The sequence below is a fragment of the Molothrus ater genome, chromosome 11, assembly GCF_012460135.2.
Source record: "Molothrus ater isolate BHLD 08-10-18 breed brown headed cowbird chromosome 11, BPBGC_Mater_1.1, whole genome shotgun sequence".
Taxonomy (NCBI): domain Eukaryota; kingdom Metazoa; phylum Chordata; class Aves; order Passeriformes; family Icteridae; genus Molothrus; species Molothrus ater.
This window is the reverse complement of record NC_050488.2, coordinates 12,588,046-12,606,680: the sequence shown is the minus strand read 5'-3', so window position 1 is coordinate 12,606,680 and position 18,635 is coordinate 12,588,046. Positions and strand designations below refer to the sequence as shown.

The window sequence follows — 18,635 nt, the reverse complement described above, 5'->3', positions numbered from 1 at the left end:
TTCAATAACCCTTGTGAACTGCCAGAAAAGTATTATTGGGCTGTAAATACAGAAGATGACAAAATTATGAGGTCAGTTTGCATCATGATATAAAAACTGGAGAGGATGTGACTTGAATACCATTATTCACATCATTACTTTTCATTTATAATGGAAAACTGTAATGTTTTTCACAGAGGATGTGTACCTAAATAAGGAGGAAATAAAATTAATGGTAATTCTATAACTTAGTTCTTAAACTGTTTCTAAAGGGAATTTTAACAAACCCTGTATAAGCAACTAGAAAATGTCTAAAACCTTGTAAGCCTACTATAGCTTTGTAGGGAACACATGGAATATTTGAAATACAGCCCCTTTAGGTGTGTGGGTGTAAATGCTATGGTATGAAGACACTTACATGGTGCATTCACTGAATGAACAAATAGTTTTTTTGTAAAGAGGGGAAAAGAACAGGTCTTGAGAGTAATTTTAGAAGTGTAGTAGTGATATCTTCTGGGAAATGAAGAGACCAATGTGGAAGCTATTGTCCAGTAAATGTAGGTTCTGTCCATAATAAGATAAAAGGACAAGCCAGGAAAGAAAGCCTGTGAAGGCAATTGAAATTCAGTCAATAAAGACACTCATTGTCCATTGGTTCCACTGGGTGAAGGTCATAACTCTGCCAAGAATATTGTTCCTGCCACAGAAACCAGCCCAGCTGGGGCTGCTGTGCAGGGCAGAGAACCAGGGAATGAGAGGAGACAGGGCCAGGACAGTGAGGTGATGTGGCTGCTCCTGCCCTGGCCCTGCAATTCCCACAGCTGGTGGGCTGCTGGCCGAGCTCAGGAATTGCTTTCCTCTCTGCACACAGGGAGCTCTGTCTGTGCTGCTTCTTCTCCAGTGCAAAGACCAAATTTATCTACATAACCAGCATCTCCTCAGTAAGATTTTCTCCTCCAAACTATTTGTGTGTCATAGAAGGTTTGGAAGTTTCACTAAAGGAAATCCTGGAAGACAGTAAGTGTTCTAGAATTTCAGCCATACTGAGCTCCTCTCTGAAAAAGATCACTTGAACCTAATTTATTAGAAGACTTTTATACACTTCTACAGATGTTCTCCAGAATATTTATTTCTGATAAAAGATGATTTTTCTGCCTTAGAGAAAGGTTTCAAATTATTAGAAAAGCCCTATCTTTATAAACATTGCCTCACTAGATCCTGTCTTAGCATCCTACTCAACTCTTCCCAAACCACAAATAAAATTTGTTCCTCTTGTTCAAACAGTTGTTCCACAGAAACTGCACTGAAGCAGGGCACAAATATTTCAACATTTAATTGAGTATCCTTTCACAAGAAGTATATTTTACTTAAATAATTTTGTGCCAAATTTGCATAGCTAAATTTTCAATTAGTTTTTATCGAGATGTTTCTTTTTAGTTTCTTCTGTCTATAACCAGCTGATAAGTTCTGCAGCCTCTGACAAATGATTAAGAGCCATTGACCTCCCTTCAGGTGGGCTTGGTATGAGCTGACTAAAGCAGGTTGTCCTGTCATTGTAACCTGCATTTGTTAAGTTAGACTGATGGGGATGTCATCATTATTCTTCCCTCTACAATCAAAGAAACCCAAAAAACTAAACAATGCAATCGACCCAAAGAAAAGTAAATAACATTTTCGTCCCTTTTATGGTAAATGTTATAGATTTGAGATTTGTCACCATAAAATGTTTCACTGACATGGAGAGTGGTGTGTTTGAGGAAGACAATAACTTTTTTTTTAAAAGTTGTTGGTTTTACCTTATGGAAAAAAAAGAACCCAAATCCTCAGTTTCTACTTTATCCAACAATGCAATTTTCTTATTTTTGTAATGATATGCCTGCACAGCACTTCAGGTAATGAATCATGAGATGCATAAACATGTACCTTTCACTAAAAGTATCTTTTAATTATATTCAAACTTGATGACTGGTAAAATTTAGGTATGTTAGTTCTACATATAAATTATAGGAAAATATAATGAACACATCTTTCTGTGCATTCTGAACACTCTATTGGTCTTAGAGAATAAATTATTTCTTTCTCTTTGTTTGGAATTTTCTTCTAGAGAAGTCTTTTTTCAGAACCTATTGTTACCATATATATTGCCATTACCATGGTACCTGACATTTGCATAATTTGCATAATATCAGTGATTCCAGCATAAAAAACACATCAGCTGTAAACTTTCAAATATTGAAAGTATCTTCAGCTTTGAGACTACCATTCAAGTACTCTCATCCATCCCAGATGAAAACTAAACTTTCCAATAGCTGGTGCATGTGTTATTATACCATTGAGAGATTCTGTAAATTAAACTCACCCATGAAATGGTGTAGTAAAAGAGGGATTGCAGCTATAACATTTATTTGCACTACACCAGAACCTCTCCCTCGTGCAGGGTGTGAAATTCAGGCACAAGAGGCCTCTGTATTTCCATGCAGAGGTTTGAATAGCAAAATAACTTAGTTAAGAAGCACATTTAAAGACTGATTTTTTCCAAACAAAGAAGCATAATTATTCTTATGATTCATTATAAGATCATACAATACCATTACTTCTGCAAAACAGACAATATTACATTATGAAGAAGCATAAAATTACACAACAGTTGTCAAAATAAGTGAACAAGAGCAATGTATCACAAAATGTACTTTGGTTTTTATTTTACTTGTTCAGTTACTTACCCACAAAATAAAGTAATTTGCAGTAGATCTTCCAGTCGTTAATCTGAATTAGCAAAGTTCTGCTGCATTTGTCAGGCAATAATGTGCATGAAAAAGAACATGACAAAAGAAGCAAATGGCACAGGAACCATCTAATTGAACAGGTTACATTTTTTTAATCATGATGCTAAAAAGCTTAGCTGCAGAAAGGTTATGGTGAACCAAGCAGCTAACATGTTAAAGCTTGTTAAAATAATCCAAAAATGGCTTTCCCTTGTATGGGAATCTAAGAACATGGAAACGTGACAGCATATGCACTAAGAATTTAAATATAAAACATGGCAAATACTTTCAAATATGTTACATCCATGTCAATGTAAGGTAATGTAAGGTAGTCTATTTCTTCTTCTTCTTCTTCTTCTTCTTCTTCTTCTTCTTCTTCTTCTTCTTCTTCTTCTTCTTCTTCTTTTTAATTTTATTTTTTTAGCTTCAGGATTTAATGGAGAATAATTGTATTGGTTACCTACTTTTCGTGGGTATTCTTGGGGTATTCAAACAAAGGCCATGCTTAGATGTAAAGATGGAGAATAGGCATTAGAAGATTTTACCTCTCAGACATGTGAGATGGAAAGAACAAGATCCCTGTTCCCCGACTGTTACAGTCTCTCCATACTCAGCTGTGGCCCTTTGCCCCTGTGGCTTTTCCCAGGGCATCTCCAGTGCTTATGGATCACAGGTGGCTTTGGTCCAGCCAGCACCTAAATTCTGTCTTATTCCATCTTCTGAAAACTCTGAGAGCCTTGGGAACTGCACAGAAGAGTCAGAAGCTGTTGGTGGCTGGTCATGGAAAAAGGAATTACTTTGATTGCAACAAGACTTCTTAGTCACTAGATTCAGGTGCTTCCTGAACTGGTAGAAGAGTAAAATATAACTTCTTTTAAAAATTTTATTTAATTATTAAAAGTACACAAAAAATAAGCACATCCTACCTAACAGACACTTCATTAAATGAGCAAATCCATTTCATTCACTGATCAATGAGTATCTAATGGTATTACTAGAATTTACTTGCTTAGGTTAGATTAACACAAAGGAATTTTGACACACCTTTGCAAATTTATTATTTCCAATTTATACAGCTGATCTTCAGATAAATGAAACACTAGTAGCAGGGAAGAAAGAGCTAGTGCTTTACTTATATCAGGTGTTAAAACACTGGTTTTCTCTACTAGTGCCATTCATATTGCTAGTGAATATCAAGCCTATGATCTAGCCAGCAAGCTAACATAGTGATCATCTAAAGGTTCACTCTTTAAGTAAAATTAAATGTTCCTTCTATTTAACAGAAGCTATGATAGCAATTTCATGTATTTAACTACAAAACATCGACCAAATAGTAAAATATATTAATTACTAAGCTGTTAAACCTCCAAATTTAGGTCATTTGTATTTTTAGAGGTAGATGACTGTGTATGGTTTTAGTAACCTGCACAAAGTTATGATTTCAAATTTGATAATGAAAGACAAACTGGAAAACATTAACAGGTGAGATTTTCTGCCAATACCAGTCAGCATGATTATAGTGCAGATACCTGTAGTAGCACCTTACTTTATCTAAATATCTTGTTTAGTAAGTAGAATTCACATCTCCTTTGTTATCCTTGAATCCAATCTAGCACCCCTAAGATTGTTCATTTAGAGATTTAAGACTTTAAGAGCATATTCAAGTGTTCCCTGCACAGCTGCACTTGTACTTTTTATGATCTCATGGACAATTAAATTATTTAGCTTTTAAGGAGGTCCCTGCCTCCATTAGAAGTGCAGTGTTTGGCAAAAAGGACTTGGCTGAAGTGGTTTGGAGGAAGGAAAAAGGCATTTTCTAAATATGCTTGTGATTTTCTCCATCTTAGTGCTAGGGAAAAAAAGCAAGTTCCAGTAAGGCGTACAGTAAATGAAGATATTATGTATTAGGGATGGAATGAATCTGTCACTTTGACAGATTGTGAGGCAGAGAACAGATTAACAGATTACTCATAGTCAGAATGCACCTCACTGTGAAAAATGTGCAGGAAATGATAAGTGTTGCTTTGTGCTGATTTAATGATATCTTGAAACTACAGTAGCACTCCAGGAAAATAACACAATTTTAGCTCATGGCTTTTTTTTTTTTTTAAATCATCAATGTATTGCCAGATTGCCCTTAAATAGTTTTGAAAATAGAACTTTCAATTCCTGCAAAGTCATAGCAAAATATTTATGTTATTTTTCAAGATTTTTGTTAAAATATGCATTCAAAACTCTTTGATTTTTATGTCTAAGTATATTCTGTATTCTTTTGGTAGTATATCTTCTGCTTCTGTGAACTCACTCAGTTTTTCATTTAAAAAAACACTGGTTTCCCCACCTGAAACTGAGTAGCACTGAACAGTTATTGATGTATAAATTAATACTGAATTTGCATTAGTTTATGGAATTTTTATGGAAAAACTTACAAATTTTCAAGAATTGTTTAAAGCATTTTAGATACAATTATGGACAACTTAAAGCTCAGGTCACTTCATAATTATTACAGTCATATGTAGTGGCAAGACCTGAAATTATTTTCAAATAATAATGGCATTTTTTACACACATCAAACAAATCTCATTATTAATAGCCTACAAAAGTCAGTGCTTCACTATTGAACCTATTATTGAAGACTTTATTTTTATGGAGGTACTCCTGTTAAAAAATAAACCCAAACCTCCCATTATGATTCAGGACTTACATGTGACAAAGCAGAAACAAAACAACTGTGTGTAGGTAATTTGCCTTAAGTTAATAAAGTTACACATGTGCCTGAAGTTGATGAGATATGGAAATAATTGAAAATTCACATCTTTTAATCTGGAGGAGCCTAACCAGCAACTCATGCTCCAAAAAAGTTGGATCAGGGAATAGATGAGGGAGTCTTACAAAGCCAGGCAGTTTTTTATTAATTTTTCTAAGAACTGAGATAGTGTCTACTAAATTTTCTTAAATAGATATAACTAAAATTAAAAACAGGAGAAAATTAGGTCTCTATCTCAGCAGAACTGGAGCATCCTTTAGATGGGAGCTGGCACTCTGCATTCAGTGCATCATGGTAAGGTATCACACACTTTGAGCATTTGCAGCAGGATTTGCTTCTCATGGTATTAAATACTGCTAATACAGCAGAGGTATGCACTGAGATTTAAGCTGATAGCTACAGAAGATGTCAGGAATTCGTCCTTTTTTTGTTACATTATTTTTCCAGTTGATTCATACATTGACATTTTCTGGCCCTCCACAGTTAGTCAAATCATCCACTGTAAAAACACAGTTCAGCAAATGTGCTCCTCTTACTTCACCCAGGCACAAGCCCATTCTCCTCTCAAGTCTGTAAAAATTCACTGAGTAAAGCAGCTAAATAAGATCTTTTGTGGTTTTAGTGATTGTACCCTTCAGGTGCTGAATAGACTGTCAATTTGATGTGTTCATAATGATACAAAACTAATGCTGGTTTTTCATTCCCTGATTTGATGTAATGGAGCCCTAGCCTTGCACTTTTGCAGTATACTGCAAGGCTGAACAAATATTCCTTTTAATTTTGGTTAGACAAAACCATACTCAAACTTTGAAGCATTTCATTTTTTTAATAAAGTGGATTAAATGATCCCATTGATTTAAGTAATACAAATTAAATGTGATCCAAAAGAAATGCAATAAAGTATGCTATCTCAAGACAGTGCAATATTAAAAATCTTTATACTAAGTGATTTGACATTTTCTCAGTCTCCCAATCCGCAAAAGTATCTGTGAAAAAATCAAAGTATCACAGGTATTCATTAAGATTTCAGTGAAAAAGTTCTGATTCTAAAGATTTCTGTTGATGGTAATAATTTTAATACATTGTCATTGATAACTGCTGCTTAATAAAGCATCATTAATTTTCTCAACAGACTTTGCTGATGGAAGCCTTTTTTCTGCAAAATTTACCATACTGTCATAAAAGTGAAAATTATGTTCATAAAAGTCCAAAAGATTCTTTTGCTTTCCATCACAGTTCAGCTGTCATGTGACATTTCTCTATATGACTACTATCTAAAAGTATTTTAAAGAATTTTTAAATAATATTTTTTTAAGAAAAATGTAAAAAGATTATATAATATTTGCTCTATATTTTGGTATACAGAATAGCTTTCAGAATAATGAAGAATTTTAGTGCAAGCTCTAAAGGTACATGATACTGTTGAGTGTGTGTGGAACCTATTCAGAGCCTTTCTACAATGCAGCTCACCATGTCAAAAGACAATATTTGGCATTCCACACTGTTATCAGGAAGCTCTGGATGGTTTATTGCACATTGATTGTATTGATTACAGCTGGAGGCATTGACAGCATGAATAGAGGGGGTTTAATTAGTCAGAATGTGTGATTAGCTTTTCTGTTTTAATGAGATAAAATAGCTTCTTTAATAAAAAATAAACAGTTTCTATTCACTCAGAATAAAACCACAATAACCAGGAACACAGAGCACAGTCTGTGTTTCTCAGAATATTGCCAGTTGCCTCCATGCTGGTCCTTGACTTTTGTCAAGGTCTAACACGTTTTTCTGGATGCTTTTTTAAAATTCACTGAAAATCTCTGTCCCACACACACACACAAATGCTTTAGTTGCTTCAGCTGCAGAAGCAGCTGCAGGTTTTACTGTGGAAGTTTGGTGTGACTGCTCAGCTGCAGCATCTCTCAGAATTCCTGCTGTAAAGCCTCTCCTCAGAATTGTATCCATCAACTGCCAGCACTTAACCTTCAGCGTAATTTAACCAAGAAGGTTTCAGCACTCGTGAAATTTTTTTTAAATTTCTCTTCATGTTTTTAGGAGGTTAATTTAGACTTTGGCAACTAACTTGCAGAAGTAGTAAACCACTTTTTAATATATATTGTGTAAAATGTTTTATCCTTGAAAGTAATACTAAGTCAACAATGAAACCCTAGTACTGAAATGTTTTAATTACGTGTCTTGGTGGGAGGGGGTTGAACAGCAAAACTAGTTGTTATCCTTGGACATTGAGAGAAAAAACATGATCTGAATCAAAACTGTCTTAATAGAAAATTATAAACTTTCCAACACATCTCTGTTGCTTCTGCCATTGATAAAAACTTCTTTGCCTCCTTCTAGAACCATCAAAATCATTAGATCTTACACTTGCACCTCCTAAAAAAAGTAGTTATTCATCTACTGAGTCAGATAAATCAAAATAAGTATGAATATGAAACTGAACACCTTAATAGAATATTTGACTCCAATAAATGAAGGACAAAATCAAAGATAAAATCACCTGGCTCCTCAAAAAATCATCCCATCTCTGATTTCTCAGACTTAATATTTCATGCAGATCTTCCAGATATGAGACTTCAAACTAAAATTCATCAATATCCTGAGTAATCAAACCTATTAATATAGCACAAATACTGGTTTTAACAACACATTATTAAATATTAACAACATCTTATTTAATTTTAACAACATATTATTACCTTGCTCCCTCATTGTTTTCTCCATGTTTTGCCTCTTTCTTTTCCATCGGAGGTAATTACCTTACCAGCTTTCTTTCCTTCATGCTGACATCCTCTCTGCTTTACAGGTCCTATTTTCTTTAGGAATTCCCTGATACGTGTTTTATATGAAAAACACAAATCTTTAAATGCTTCTGGTTTATGCCAGACTGGTAGAACTGCATATATACTCTAAAGCTTTTCTATTTTGTAACTGTGTTGGTGTGACTAAGATAATTCTCTTCAGAAGTGAGCACTGTCTGTCTCTCTCTTGCACTTTTGTTTCAGCAGTTGTCCCAGCAGAAAGATTCTCTTCTCTGGCTCTCAGACATCACTGCCTTCTGCAAAGGCTGTAGTGACTGTGGAAGGAAAGGCAGCTTGGGAAGCAGAGGTGTTATTTAGCCCTCACAATACTTCCTTACCTGCCCCAAATTTGATGCAATCTCTCTGAGATCACCTTTGCCTTGGCTGGCTTTGTTTCAGTGCAGTTGTAGAGAATCAGGCTGGTGCTGCTGCTTTGTGCTGCCGGCCCCTGCTGTGAGGATGGGCAGAGTCTCGTGGGTTTGGGGCTGATTTTCAGGCAGATCAAACCACACAGGCAAGGGACAGCGATGGAAAATACACTCCACCATGTTACTGAGTACAGCCTGCATTTAATTGTTATTCCTGAAACTTCTGAGGCTTTGGTGTAGACAAAGAGGCTTTGGCTGCATTCAGGGAATGCAGATAAGGTGACAATGACAGACAAGGCTGTGGGCATTGGTTGTACCAACTCCCAGTGGCCTTGGCTGAACAGCAGAAGAGAGGGATTGGCTGGGAGGTCGGCCATGTATGTGAAAATAACATGATGCTATAAGGAAATTTTAAAGTATGTTTTTTACATTTTGACATGATGGAAAATTCAATATCTCTTCCTTTAAATCTGCCATGCTACTTGCTGGGTTTCTACACCAACAGCTCTGTTTCCTGAGGCAGAAAATTGGTTTTTTCCATTTTGACTGCAAACAGATAGCTGGTTGTCCCCAGATTCAACCCAGATTATGCACACATGCCAACAGGAGATGATGTAGAATCAATAACAAGTCAGAAGTAGCAGAAAAACTAAAAAAAAAAAACCAAAGCAGTCAGCATATTTTAGCAATTGTACCAGATGACTGAGCCTTGCCAGATTTCTCTGACAGAAGCAACTTGTACATGAGATTATAGAGGCTTTTCAGAAACTAGAAGTGTGTTACCTATTTCCTTGGTGTTGGACAATCAAGTTGAGACAATTACAGTCTGGAATGTAAAGAAATCTGACAGACTTCTCTGTAAATCTGGAAAAATGTATCCCTTTTAGACAAAGCCATGGATGTTGAAGTTACCTCTCCAGCTCTGGCTCATCTCCCCAGCCTGTAGCACAAGTTCACATGCATGGTGCTTTTGTGCCAGCTGTTGGAACAGCCAGACATAAGATAAATCAGTCCCAAACCAAGTTTAATTTACTCTTTAGAGCTGCACTGCTCCATCAGCATGAAGCAAACATATGGGAATTTATCCCCTTCCATACCTCTTGCCTTGCAGTGAAATAGTTTGGTCAAAAAATTTGGATCTGGTTCTGTCAAAATTAGGTGATTCATTGAGGTCCCTCAAACTCTGTGTTCAAGTGTTGACTTGCAGTTGTTCAGTCAAGTAATGATGATATGGAAGCTTTAATGTGTTACAGCTCTTTACTGCTGGAGAGGATAGATGGGAATTTAAGGAAACTTCAGCTATGCACAGTGTGCAGAGATTTATTTCATACGTGAAAGGAATTACAAGACATGGTCACCTGAACAAAGAATGTCTTTGGACATGGATGTGTCCTTCCAGGGCTATCCTTCTCTGATAGATAGTATATGAGTGACTTTGTCACTGCAATGCAGTTTGCAACAAAAAAAACAGCTGTTCTGTTTTCCTTTATCTGAGCTGCAACATCAAAGACAGTGTTTCATAAAGTGGGGTATGTGAAAGGAACATTGACCTTTGCATGAATGTATGATAGCATGAAAATAATTCTTAGAAGTTATGACACTAGTGTCCAGAACAGACAGAATTTGTCCATAAATAGAAGTGCCCTCTCCTCTATGATGAAGATCCCATCAAAATATTTTTCTTTACAGAAGTAAAATAGAAACAGGACACCTGTGATAAGAGTCCTCTATACTGTCCTGCCAGTAGGTAGAATCATGTTCAGTAACAATTTTTTCTCTATTCCATACAAGATTTTATAATAGGAAATGGATAGAAATATTTAGAATGTTTTCCCCCCCCCCCCCCCCCCATATCAACAACAACATTCAGACTCAATCCAATGTTTCCTCTTCAGAAAACTGTTTGTGGCATCCATTTCTGTCTGAGCTCAGCTCTAACTCACCATCCATGCAGACAGGGAATGTCACACCACATTCTGTGTCACCCAACTGCAGGGGGACCAAGCACTGCCAAGTCAGTGGTAACCAAACCAAACACATCTTGTGATTGTCTTTGAGCCTCTTTCTTTAAAGGGGGTAAGGATTTTTAATCAAATTGACTCCCACAGGCTGCTCATCTGATGGGTCCTGTAGGCTTTCAGAGGATAACTCTGTGTGATACTTGTACACCCTGTGCTGAGACAGCCACACCAGCTGATATCTGAAAAGAAAACCTGACTTAAACCACAGATTTTAATGTGAACAGAAGAGGTTAAAAGGCCTGAATGGAGAAAGCCTTAATATTTAATAATTATATTAACTGTAAAGTTTATTTTTATAATAATAAAATCCAGCTTGATTTTGTTTCAGAATACTTGACAACCTGAGATTTCTTCTGGCTTTTTTTTTTTTTAATAATCAAAAGAATTAGAAAAAAACAGGAACACAAACTGGGTTTTTATAGATGATATTTTGATTTGTATTTTTCAGGGACTTGTTAAATGTGTTCAGTCCCCCTGCCATTCCTGGAAGCCAACAACTAGAAGAGAACACTAAATCTTCAGCAAAACAGAGACCTCCAGGTAGGAATTTATGAAGACAATGAAAAGAACCTGGGCAGAAAGACACTTCTAAATGTTCTTTCTGTAGTGCTGGTACTGCTTTCTCATAGTTTTCTATCCTACCACTTTTTGGTTTTAAGTTCCCTTGTTTATGAATCTCAGCTCAAGGCAGCAGAGTTTTCCATGTAGTATTATTTGCCTTTGCTAGAAGAATAACATGCAGTGCCTGTTTCCTGGTGTTCTGGCTCTATACAGATTAGCTCATAAAAAATGCATTTTATTTGTTAAAAATAAGGAATTTATGCTAATGGAGATGGCAAACCTACGTAAGAACACAAGGACTAAACATTCAGAGGCATGATTATACTTGCATAAGAGATACTTCTCTTATGAAGAAAAATTGCAGATTTAGCTTTAAATGAAATCTTAGAGTGATTTCCTGAGGACTGTTGTCACCAGAGTTAGAGGCTTTTGCTTATTAATGGTGTTTGCTTAGAGAATGGTAAAGACCTTAACTGAAACTGGAAAGTCAACAGCAGAATAAAGAAAATACCTTGTTTTCCTCAAATGCCCTTTTTCTTATCATTTATGTTAGGAAACAGGGTAGAAGGATCATCATCACAGAGTATCACAAAATGGTTTGGGCTGAAGGGGACCTTGGGCTCCAGTTCCAACCCCCCTGCCATGGACAGGGACACCTTCCCTCAGCCAGGTCCAACCTGGCCTTGGACATTTCCATTTTTCTTCAGGTCTCAGGAATTCGCTGGGAGCTCTCATAAATCTGACCCCTCTGTTCTGGCTGTCCAAGGGGTAAAGATGTCTCAGTGATTTACTGTCTAAAATAAATTATGCCCCTCAAATTGGGAACATTTTCATAGACATAGACTTGTAATTGTTGGTGACAGCAAAATACAATTTTTCTGTCAGGAAGGGACCTTGCTTTGAAGAATCAAGTAATATGTTGTGTTAAGGGTCCTAAATAAGCCAAGCAGAATTGAAGAGTCATCCTTGAGCTATAGGCACATTGGATAAAAATTCATGAAAGGTCCCAGAGAATGTTTTTCATTAGTATTATGAAATCCAGGGCTTGTTGCAGTAAATCTGTAATTTTTTAATTGTGTTAGTATCTTTAAAAAGCTTTGAAAAATAAGTATATTTGGGAATTCCTATTTCTCCTGTTCTCCACACTAGAATTTCCAAACTGTTTTGTGAATTGTTCCTAAACTCATTTTTCTTTAAGCTGAAATATTTTACATCATGTGCCTGTGATTGCACATTTGAAGAGAAATTATCTATATACCATAGCTTTTTTTTTTTTTTGCCTTTTATTTTTATACCTTCATTGAGCAAAATTCTGACTCATGTATATGTAGGATGTTTGTAATTTTGATAACTTCATACAGAAATTTTCTGTCTCCAGATACTCAAAAAACCCTGCTGTACTGAAAGGATCATTTCTCCAAGAAATAAGAGAGAGCAACAAAGCCATTCCATGACCTTCCCTCCCCAAACAGGACAGTTTGGATTTTTCTGGGCTACTGGAACCCCTCTCTATGAAAGCAGCAGAGAAGCTGCAGTGCTGTGTGATAAAGGCTGCCAGATTAGATCATCCCCATCAAACATCAGAACCTGGGTATTTTCCTAGATACCTTGGTTTAAAAAAAATGTAATGGACCATGCTAACTAGATGGTTTGGAGTATCATTTTTGAAAGAGGTGCTAGATAAATTGTGTCCTGTGATATATCTTGAGGGCTCTGGGAAAGACATTTTTTCCTTATTCAATTCACTTGAGGTCAGTAATTTGTGTGGCAAAAGAGCTGGTTCATTACTGACAGTTATATACCAGATCTGAACAACAAACTGAATGCTCAAATCCATTCCAGAAAATTCTGCTGCTCTGCTCAGCCTCACCTTTTTTTGATTATTTAATATCACATTAGAAAATTACTTAATTCTCATATTGGGAAGTGTCCCAAGATTATTTACTCTGTGCAGTTTTCCAGTGTTCCAAGTATCACAAAATAACAAAACCATATAAACAGCCCTGAAAATCTGCAATGAGTCATACTCTATTCCAGATAGGAATTTTATCTAAAAGTATCCTTAAATAAAAATAGTATAGCATTAGTAAATTAATAAAGATTGGTCAATTCTTATATTTTAAAGAAATCTTTAAGTTGAGGCTTAACTTTTGGGGGAAAAGTGATTCCTTTCTAAGAAAGGATTTCACTCTGTAGTTCCTTTCTTAACATTTGCACCATCCATTAGTTAAATGGTGAGATGCAATGAGAAGATGTCTTCTATTCAACAGGTTTCCCAATACAATAAGAGGAAAAATTAGACTCATAAATACAATAAATTTCCATAGATTTTTCCATTATTGGGCACTGATGTTTCTGGGGTATATACAATTTTGTTTATCTTGACATAGCAAGAAAATCTCCAAATAAAGTGACAGTGATAAAGCTATAAATGTTCTGGAGCTTACTTTATGGTATCTTGGCCTTAAGACCAAGGGAAAAGGTTATAAAACTCTAGGAACCACACAGTGTTCCTTTTTGGGCCACAGCTGCTGACAGTATTCATATGGTGACCCTGCAGTACATAATTACAGGATAGATTTGAGCACTGTAGTTCAAGGATCACCTTGGAGAAAATACCAGCAGTGTTCTTTCCACCAGACCATCTGCTGACAGCTGATCCAGTGCATTTGACTTCCATCAGAGTCAGAATATGATCCATGTCTCTTAAAGTAAGATTTGCTACAAGGTGTTTTCTAATATTAAAACCTAGAATAAGATAAAAATATATTTCTGTGAAAAGGGAAATTATTTATTTTAGTTCTCCATAATGGTGACTTTGTAAACACTGTTGACATAATCCACATAACACAGTTATCTTTACATTCATTTCTGAGTTCAGAAAAAGCTGCTACATGCCTTCCCTGTTCTTTGTTGTCTGGGTTTAGACATCTTGATCAAGTCTTTTTCCAGAAAAACAATGCCCCCCCTGATTTCAGTGGGACAGCATTTCATTTCATATAACAGGTATTTACAGGTACTAGCTACCTGCAGTCTTCTTTCAGTTCAACAACAAACCACTCATCCCTCTGTAATGTACATCACAGACCTCAGTTTTCACTTAAAATCAAATTATTTTCTCACCTAAAATACCATTTAATTTTTTTATGATTTAAGAACAAAAGCTTTGATTCTGCTTTCACCATGAGATGCAAATTAAACTGCAAAGAAGTTTTTTCATGCAATTCTGAGCAGCTTCAACCCCAAAAGTGTGGGTGGTGGCAATGATGGAAATTTTCTTTGAAAGTGACCTGTTGACCAGTTAATTTGGCTGCAAGCATTTCTTTCCTATCTATGGTCAGGTTGCCCAAAATGTACCACTTGAAACAAGAAAGACAACTTCTAACACAACCATTACATGCTACTGGAGTCTTTTAGAAGATTATCATTTAATTTAATTAGTACTTCTATTCAGGAAGAAGCAAGGAGGTTTTCATATGTCTGCTCAGAACTGAATACTCCATCCTGCCACTGGAAATGTGTTGCAACGCCTAGAAATGCCTTATAATGAATTTGGGGGTCTTGTGAGCTGCTAAAAGAAAGAAGCTTGACTTTAAAAACAAGATAGGTCTAGAAAACTAAGTTCTCCTTTTGGTCACATGAAAATACATGCAGGGAATTGTTGATACAAAGGTATAAATCCAGCTAGTCCTGGTTGCAATATGATTTTGATTTGGTATGAATTCAAGGCACATGGGGAAAGAGGTATAGCTCTGATGAGGCTGAAGAATTTCTTATTCCTAACTCAAATCAGGGAGTATATTGAGTGACCAGTTCCAAGGTAAAGAGGGAGAGACATTTAAGCTTAGAGGAGAAAAGAGAATCATTTTAAAGTGAAGCACAGGCACTGGAAAGCAAAATAATAAAAGGAAGAATGCAGTGGAAATAACAGCATGGTTTCAGGTGAAATTGTGAGGCTGTGTGAGGGAGTGAGGCATGAACACCATTTGCTTGTGTACTGTGATCTGAAATGGAGACAAAACACATTCAGTTCTTCTCCTTCTTTCTGCACTGCATCACTTTTCCCAAGAGCTGTCCAAACAAAATATCCCAGTTGACCTCATTTAGTTCCCCAGGCCTGATGAAGCACCCACAGCAAGAGGGAAACAATTTGGCTTTGCCTTCTTATCTCTTGTTAGGGTAAAGGACAGTTTCTTTCTGATGGTATTTGTTAGATGGTACTGAGGAAACAAAACTGAAATCTCTTCTGAAGGGATGAAGTGCACACTCTTGTATGCATCAAATGCACCAAGTTGCTTTCTGGTCTCCAGATAATGTTCCCCATTTATTGCTGTGTGATCCTGGCTGAAAATAGAGTTGTGAAACCATTGCTGTTTGCATAACAGGCCATTACTTGTCATAGAGCTTTGGGATATGCAAAGCACTCAATATTAGCAGGCTGAGGATGGGATGAACATGATGAAATTCAAGGTACAGATTGCATTCAGCTGTGAATTATCTCCTATCAAAAAGCTGTAGATCATCTGACTTAAATTTAGCTTATATGAAAGACACACAGGTTCAGAAAAGAATCTATAATATATAAAGCATCTGTAAGAAAAGCCTGTAGGGCTTTATCAGTGTATTTTAGACTAAAGATTCATTTCTGTTACCTGAAAGTTTTCTTGCATTTTATATAACTTTAGACAAGTTAGATTTAAAATTTTTATTATCTGGAAGAATCTTTTTTCCTCTATGATATTGAAAGATCTTTTGCACAGATTTACCTATCCTGGATATTCAGGTGACATATTGGATACCAGACATCCAAATTCTTTCATTCTTACAAGCCTTAAGTATGCCCTGACTGTCTCCTTGTTCAAACTAAAAAATTATTAAGAAGGTTATTGAGGAAAATACCACTTAAGAATACTTTTTTCCACCATTAGTAAAGGTACTTTTGGTGAACTGCTCCATTGAACTTTGAAAAGTCCAGGTGTTAAGCAAACTCCAGCTGACCTCATTCCACCTCAAGTTAAGTACAAGTCTTCAGAAATATAATAAAAATGTGAATTGCTGTTATCTTGAAGGCAACAATTCAGAAGTCAGAAGATTATACATTTGAAAGAAAAAATGTCACATCTGATAGAAAGATATTTCCATGTTATTGTTTGAGGGAATAAGAGTGATTTATTCTTACGTTCTCCACTTCACACAGGTGAAGATGACCCCAGTGCTGAAGAAGATGAGGAAGTTTTGACTCTTTTGTATGATCCATTTCTGAACTGTTACTTTGACCCAAATTCTGGGAAATACTACGAATTGGCATAGTCAGAACATGAGAGGGAATTATTTTGTATTCACAGTATCTTCTAACTTCTTGCAAAATCTGACTGAGCCATGTAATTTATTATATAATTTGAAACTTAAATTAAACAATAGTTTTGCAACCAAATTAATATATTTGGCAAACAATGTCCTATTTTTATAGCTTTGTATTAAATTGTAATGCAGTGGAAGATCGCATAGCATAAAAGTTCCTTGTGTCTAAGACAGTTATTTGCTAGTCTAATTTATTTCCAATATTCACAGCTTCCATATGAAAACAAATGAAGCTGAATCAAGAAGGTTGGTGGTGTTTATGTGTAAATCATGGTTTTACTCAAATAAAAAAACTTTACTTGTTTACTGTGTATGTTGTGAGGTGCTGAGGGTATCAGCTGCCATCAGCTGTAACAGCACAGGGCTGAGGAGTGGGGAGGGGTTGGTCCAACACTCCCAAAGTGGAGTCTTGTGTCAGGTAAGGCAGGGAGGTGGGTTTGTGATTCCTGTGGGAAGCTGTGCTTGGAGAGCAGGTCCAACATGTTTGTGTGAGGTTCTCCACTACACCTTGCAATAAAATAATGCAATTCATTTAACACATCTCTGTTGGGTCTCAGTGCAGTTTTCAGTGAGGGCCCTAAGTTCCAACTTGGAGTTTTAAATTTCCTGCATCACTGTGCATTTTGCTTTTATGCTATGTAAAATAACTCTACACAAAGAATACACAACGATCACAGAGAAAGAATACAGATAAAGAGCAGAACATATGTAGCATTTGAAAATGAAATCACTATATAAAATTAATCAAATAGCGTGCATGTATTTTATTTGTTTTATTTATTCATGGATTTATTACTGTGCATGGATACTGTGTAGTGTTCTTTGATGTAAAATCCAGTTAACCTGACCCTGATGTTTCTGGCTGCTGCTCAGCTCCAAGCTGAGCCCAACATTCCCAGCCCCAGAGCAGGAGCAGTGCTGCTTGCCAAGAGCATCCCCCACCCAGCAGGACCCTTGTCTAAAGGGTAAATCAATCACTGAAACACCAGCTGCCAGGTGTAGGAGAAAAGGTGTTGCTTAGGAGTTGTCCATGACACAAGGAGTCCAAGGAGTTTTGTTTTAATGGAGTTGAGTCAGTGGAACAGCTCTGGAGCCCACCAGTCCAGTACAGAACACTTTCCTGAAGGGAATGTGAAAGGCACATGGCAAAAGTGATCTATAGGCATTTCTGATCATTCTTGTTCTAAGTTTCTACTTGATTATATCCACTGCTATCCCACTGTAATTATTTTCAAGCTGACTACTCAGTGAATTTTTAAGAATAATGTATTTGAATGTCATAAAGTGAGCTTAGTAAGCTCAGTGCAAGTGATTTAAAATTATATGCCTGTAAATTATATGTAATTGTAGATTCCAGTTAATGAATATCCTAGAATCAATTGAAAATGCAGTTGTTAATAGTGGCTTGGCATAAGATCAGATTGTGTATTTGGCTCTGTGGCAGGTACAAACATATCATCACAAATTGATTCAAGCAAGAGTAGCACTGAAATCCACAGGAAGACAGATACTGCACTGAGATAATTTACTTACCCTGCCTTAGCCAGAAAGATTTGTACTGTTCTTGCTAATGCCATAATCAGTTTAAAAGTTCAATGAAATCATAATTTTGACTTTCAAAAATCAGATGCTGGCTTGTACATACTTGTGCATATCTGGCCATTTTAGCATCATTTAGTGATCAGGACCACACTCCCTCTGTGTGTGGCAAGGGTATTTAAAATATGTCATTAATTTTCTTTCATAGCCACATGTCTCACAGGAGAGGTTGGGTGTTCCAGGGCACCACTGAGTCCAGACTGAGTCCCTGATGTAGCCACTCCCTTGGGAGAACAGACCCCAGCTAAATACTGGCTGCAAACTGGTGTCAGGGGGATTGCCTGCCAGGGCCTGTCTGGGTGGATGTGCTTGTCCTGGCAGTCTCTGACCTGTCACACACAGAAATGCACCACTAGGCATCCAAAGCTTGGGCAAAAGGGAGTCCTTGGTGGCTCCACTCT

The 18,635-nt window shown here is 36.5% G+C and overlaps 1 protein-coding gene across 1 annotated transcript in view; it reads left to right on the top strand.

Moving 5' to 3' along the window:
- Window positions 1-16,941, top strand: part of CFAP20DC (CFAP20 domain containing) — a 67,617-nt gene extending 50,676 nt beyond the window's left edge. The window contains exons 17-18 of the mRNA XM_036390934.2: window positions 11,162-11,253; window positions 16,472-16,941. Of these exons, the coding sequence (XP_036246827.1) occupies window positions 11,162-11,253; window positions 16,472-16,584 (205 nt within the window). The 3' untranslated portion in view covers window positions 16,585-16,941. The remainder of the gene's footprint in view (window positions 1-11,161; window positions 11,254-16,471) is intronic.
- Window positions 16,942-18,635: the final 1,694 nt, after the last annotated feature.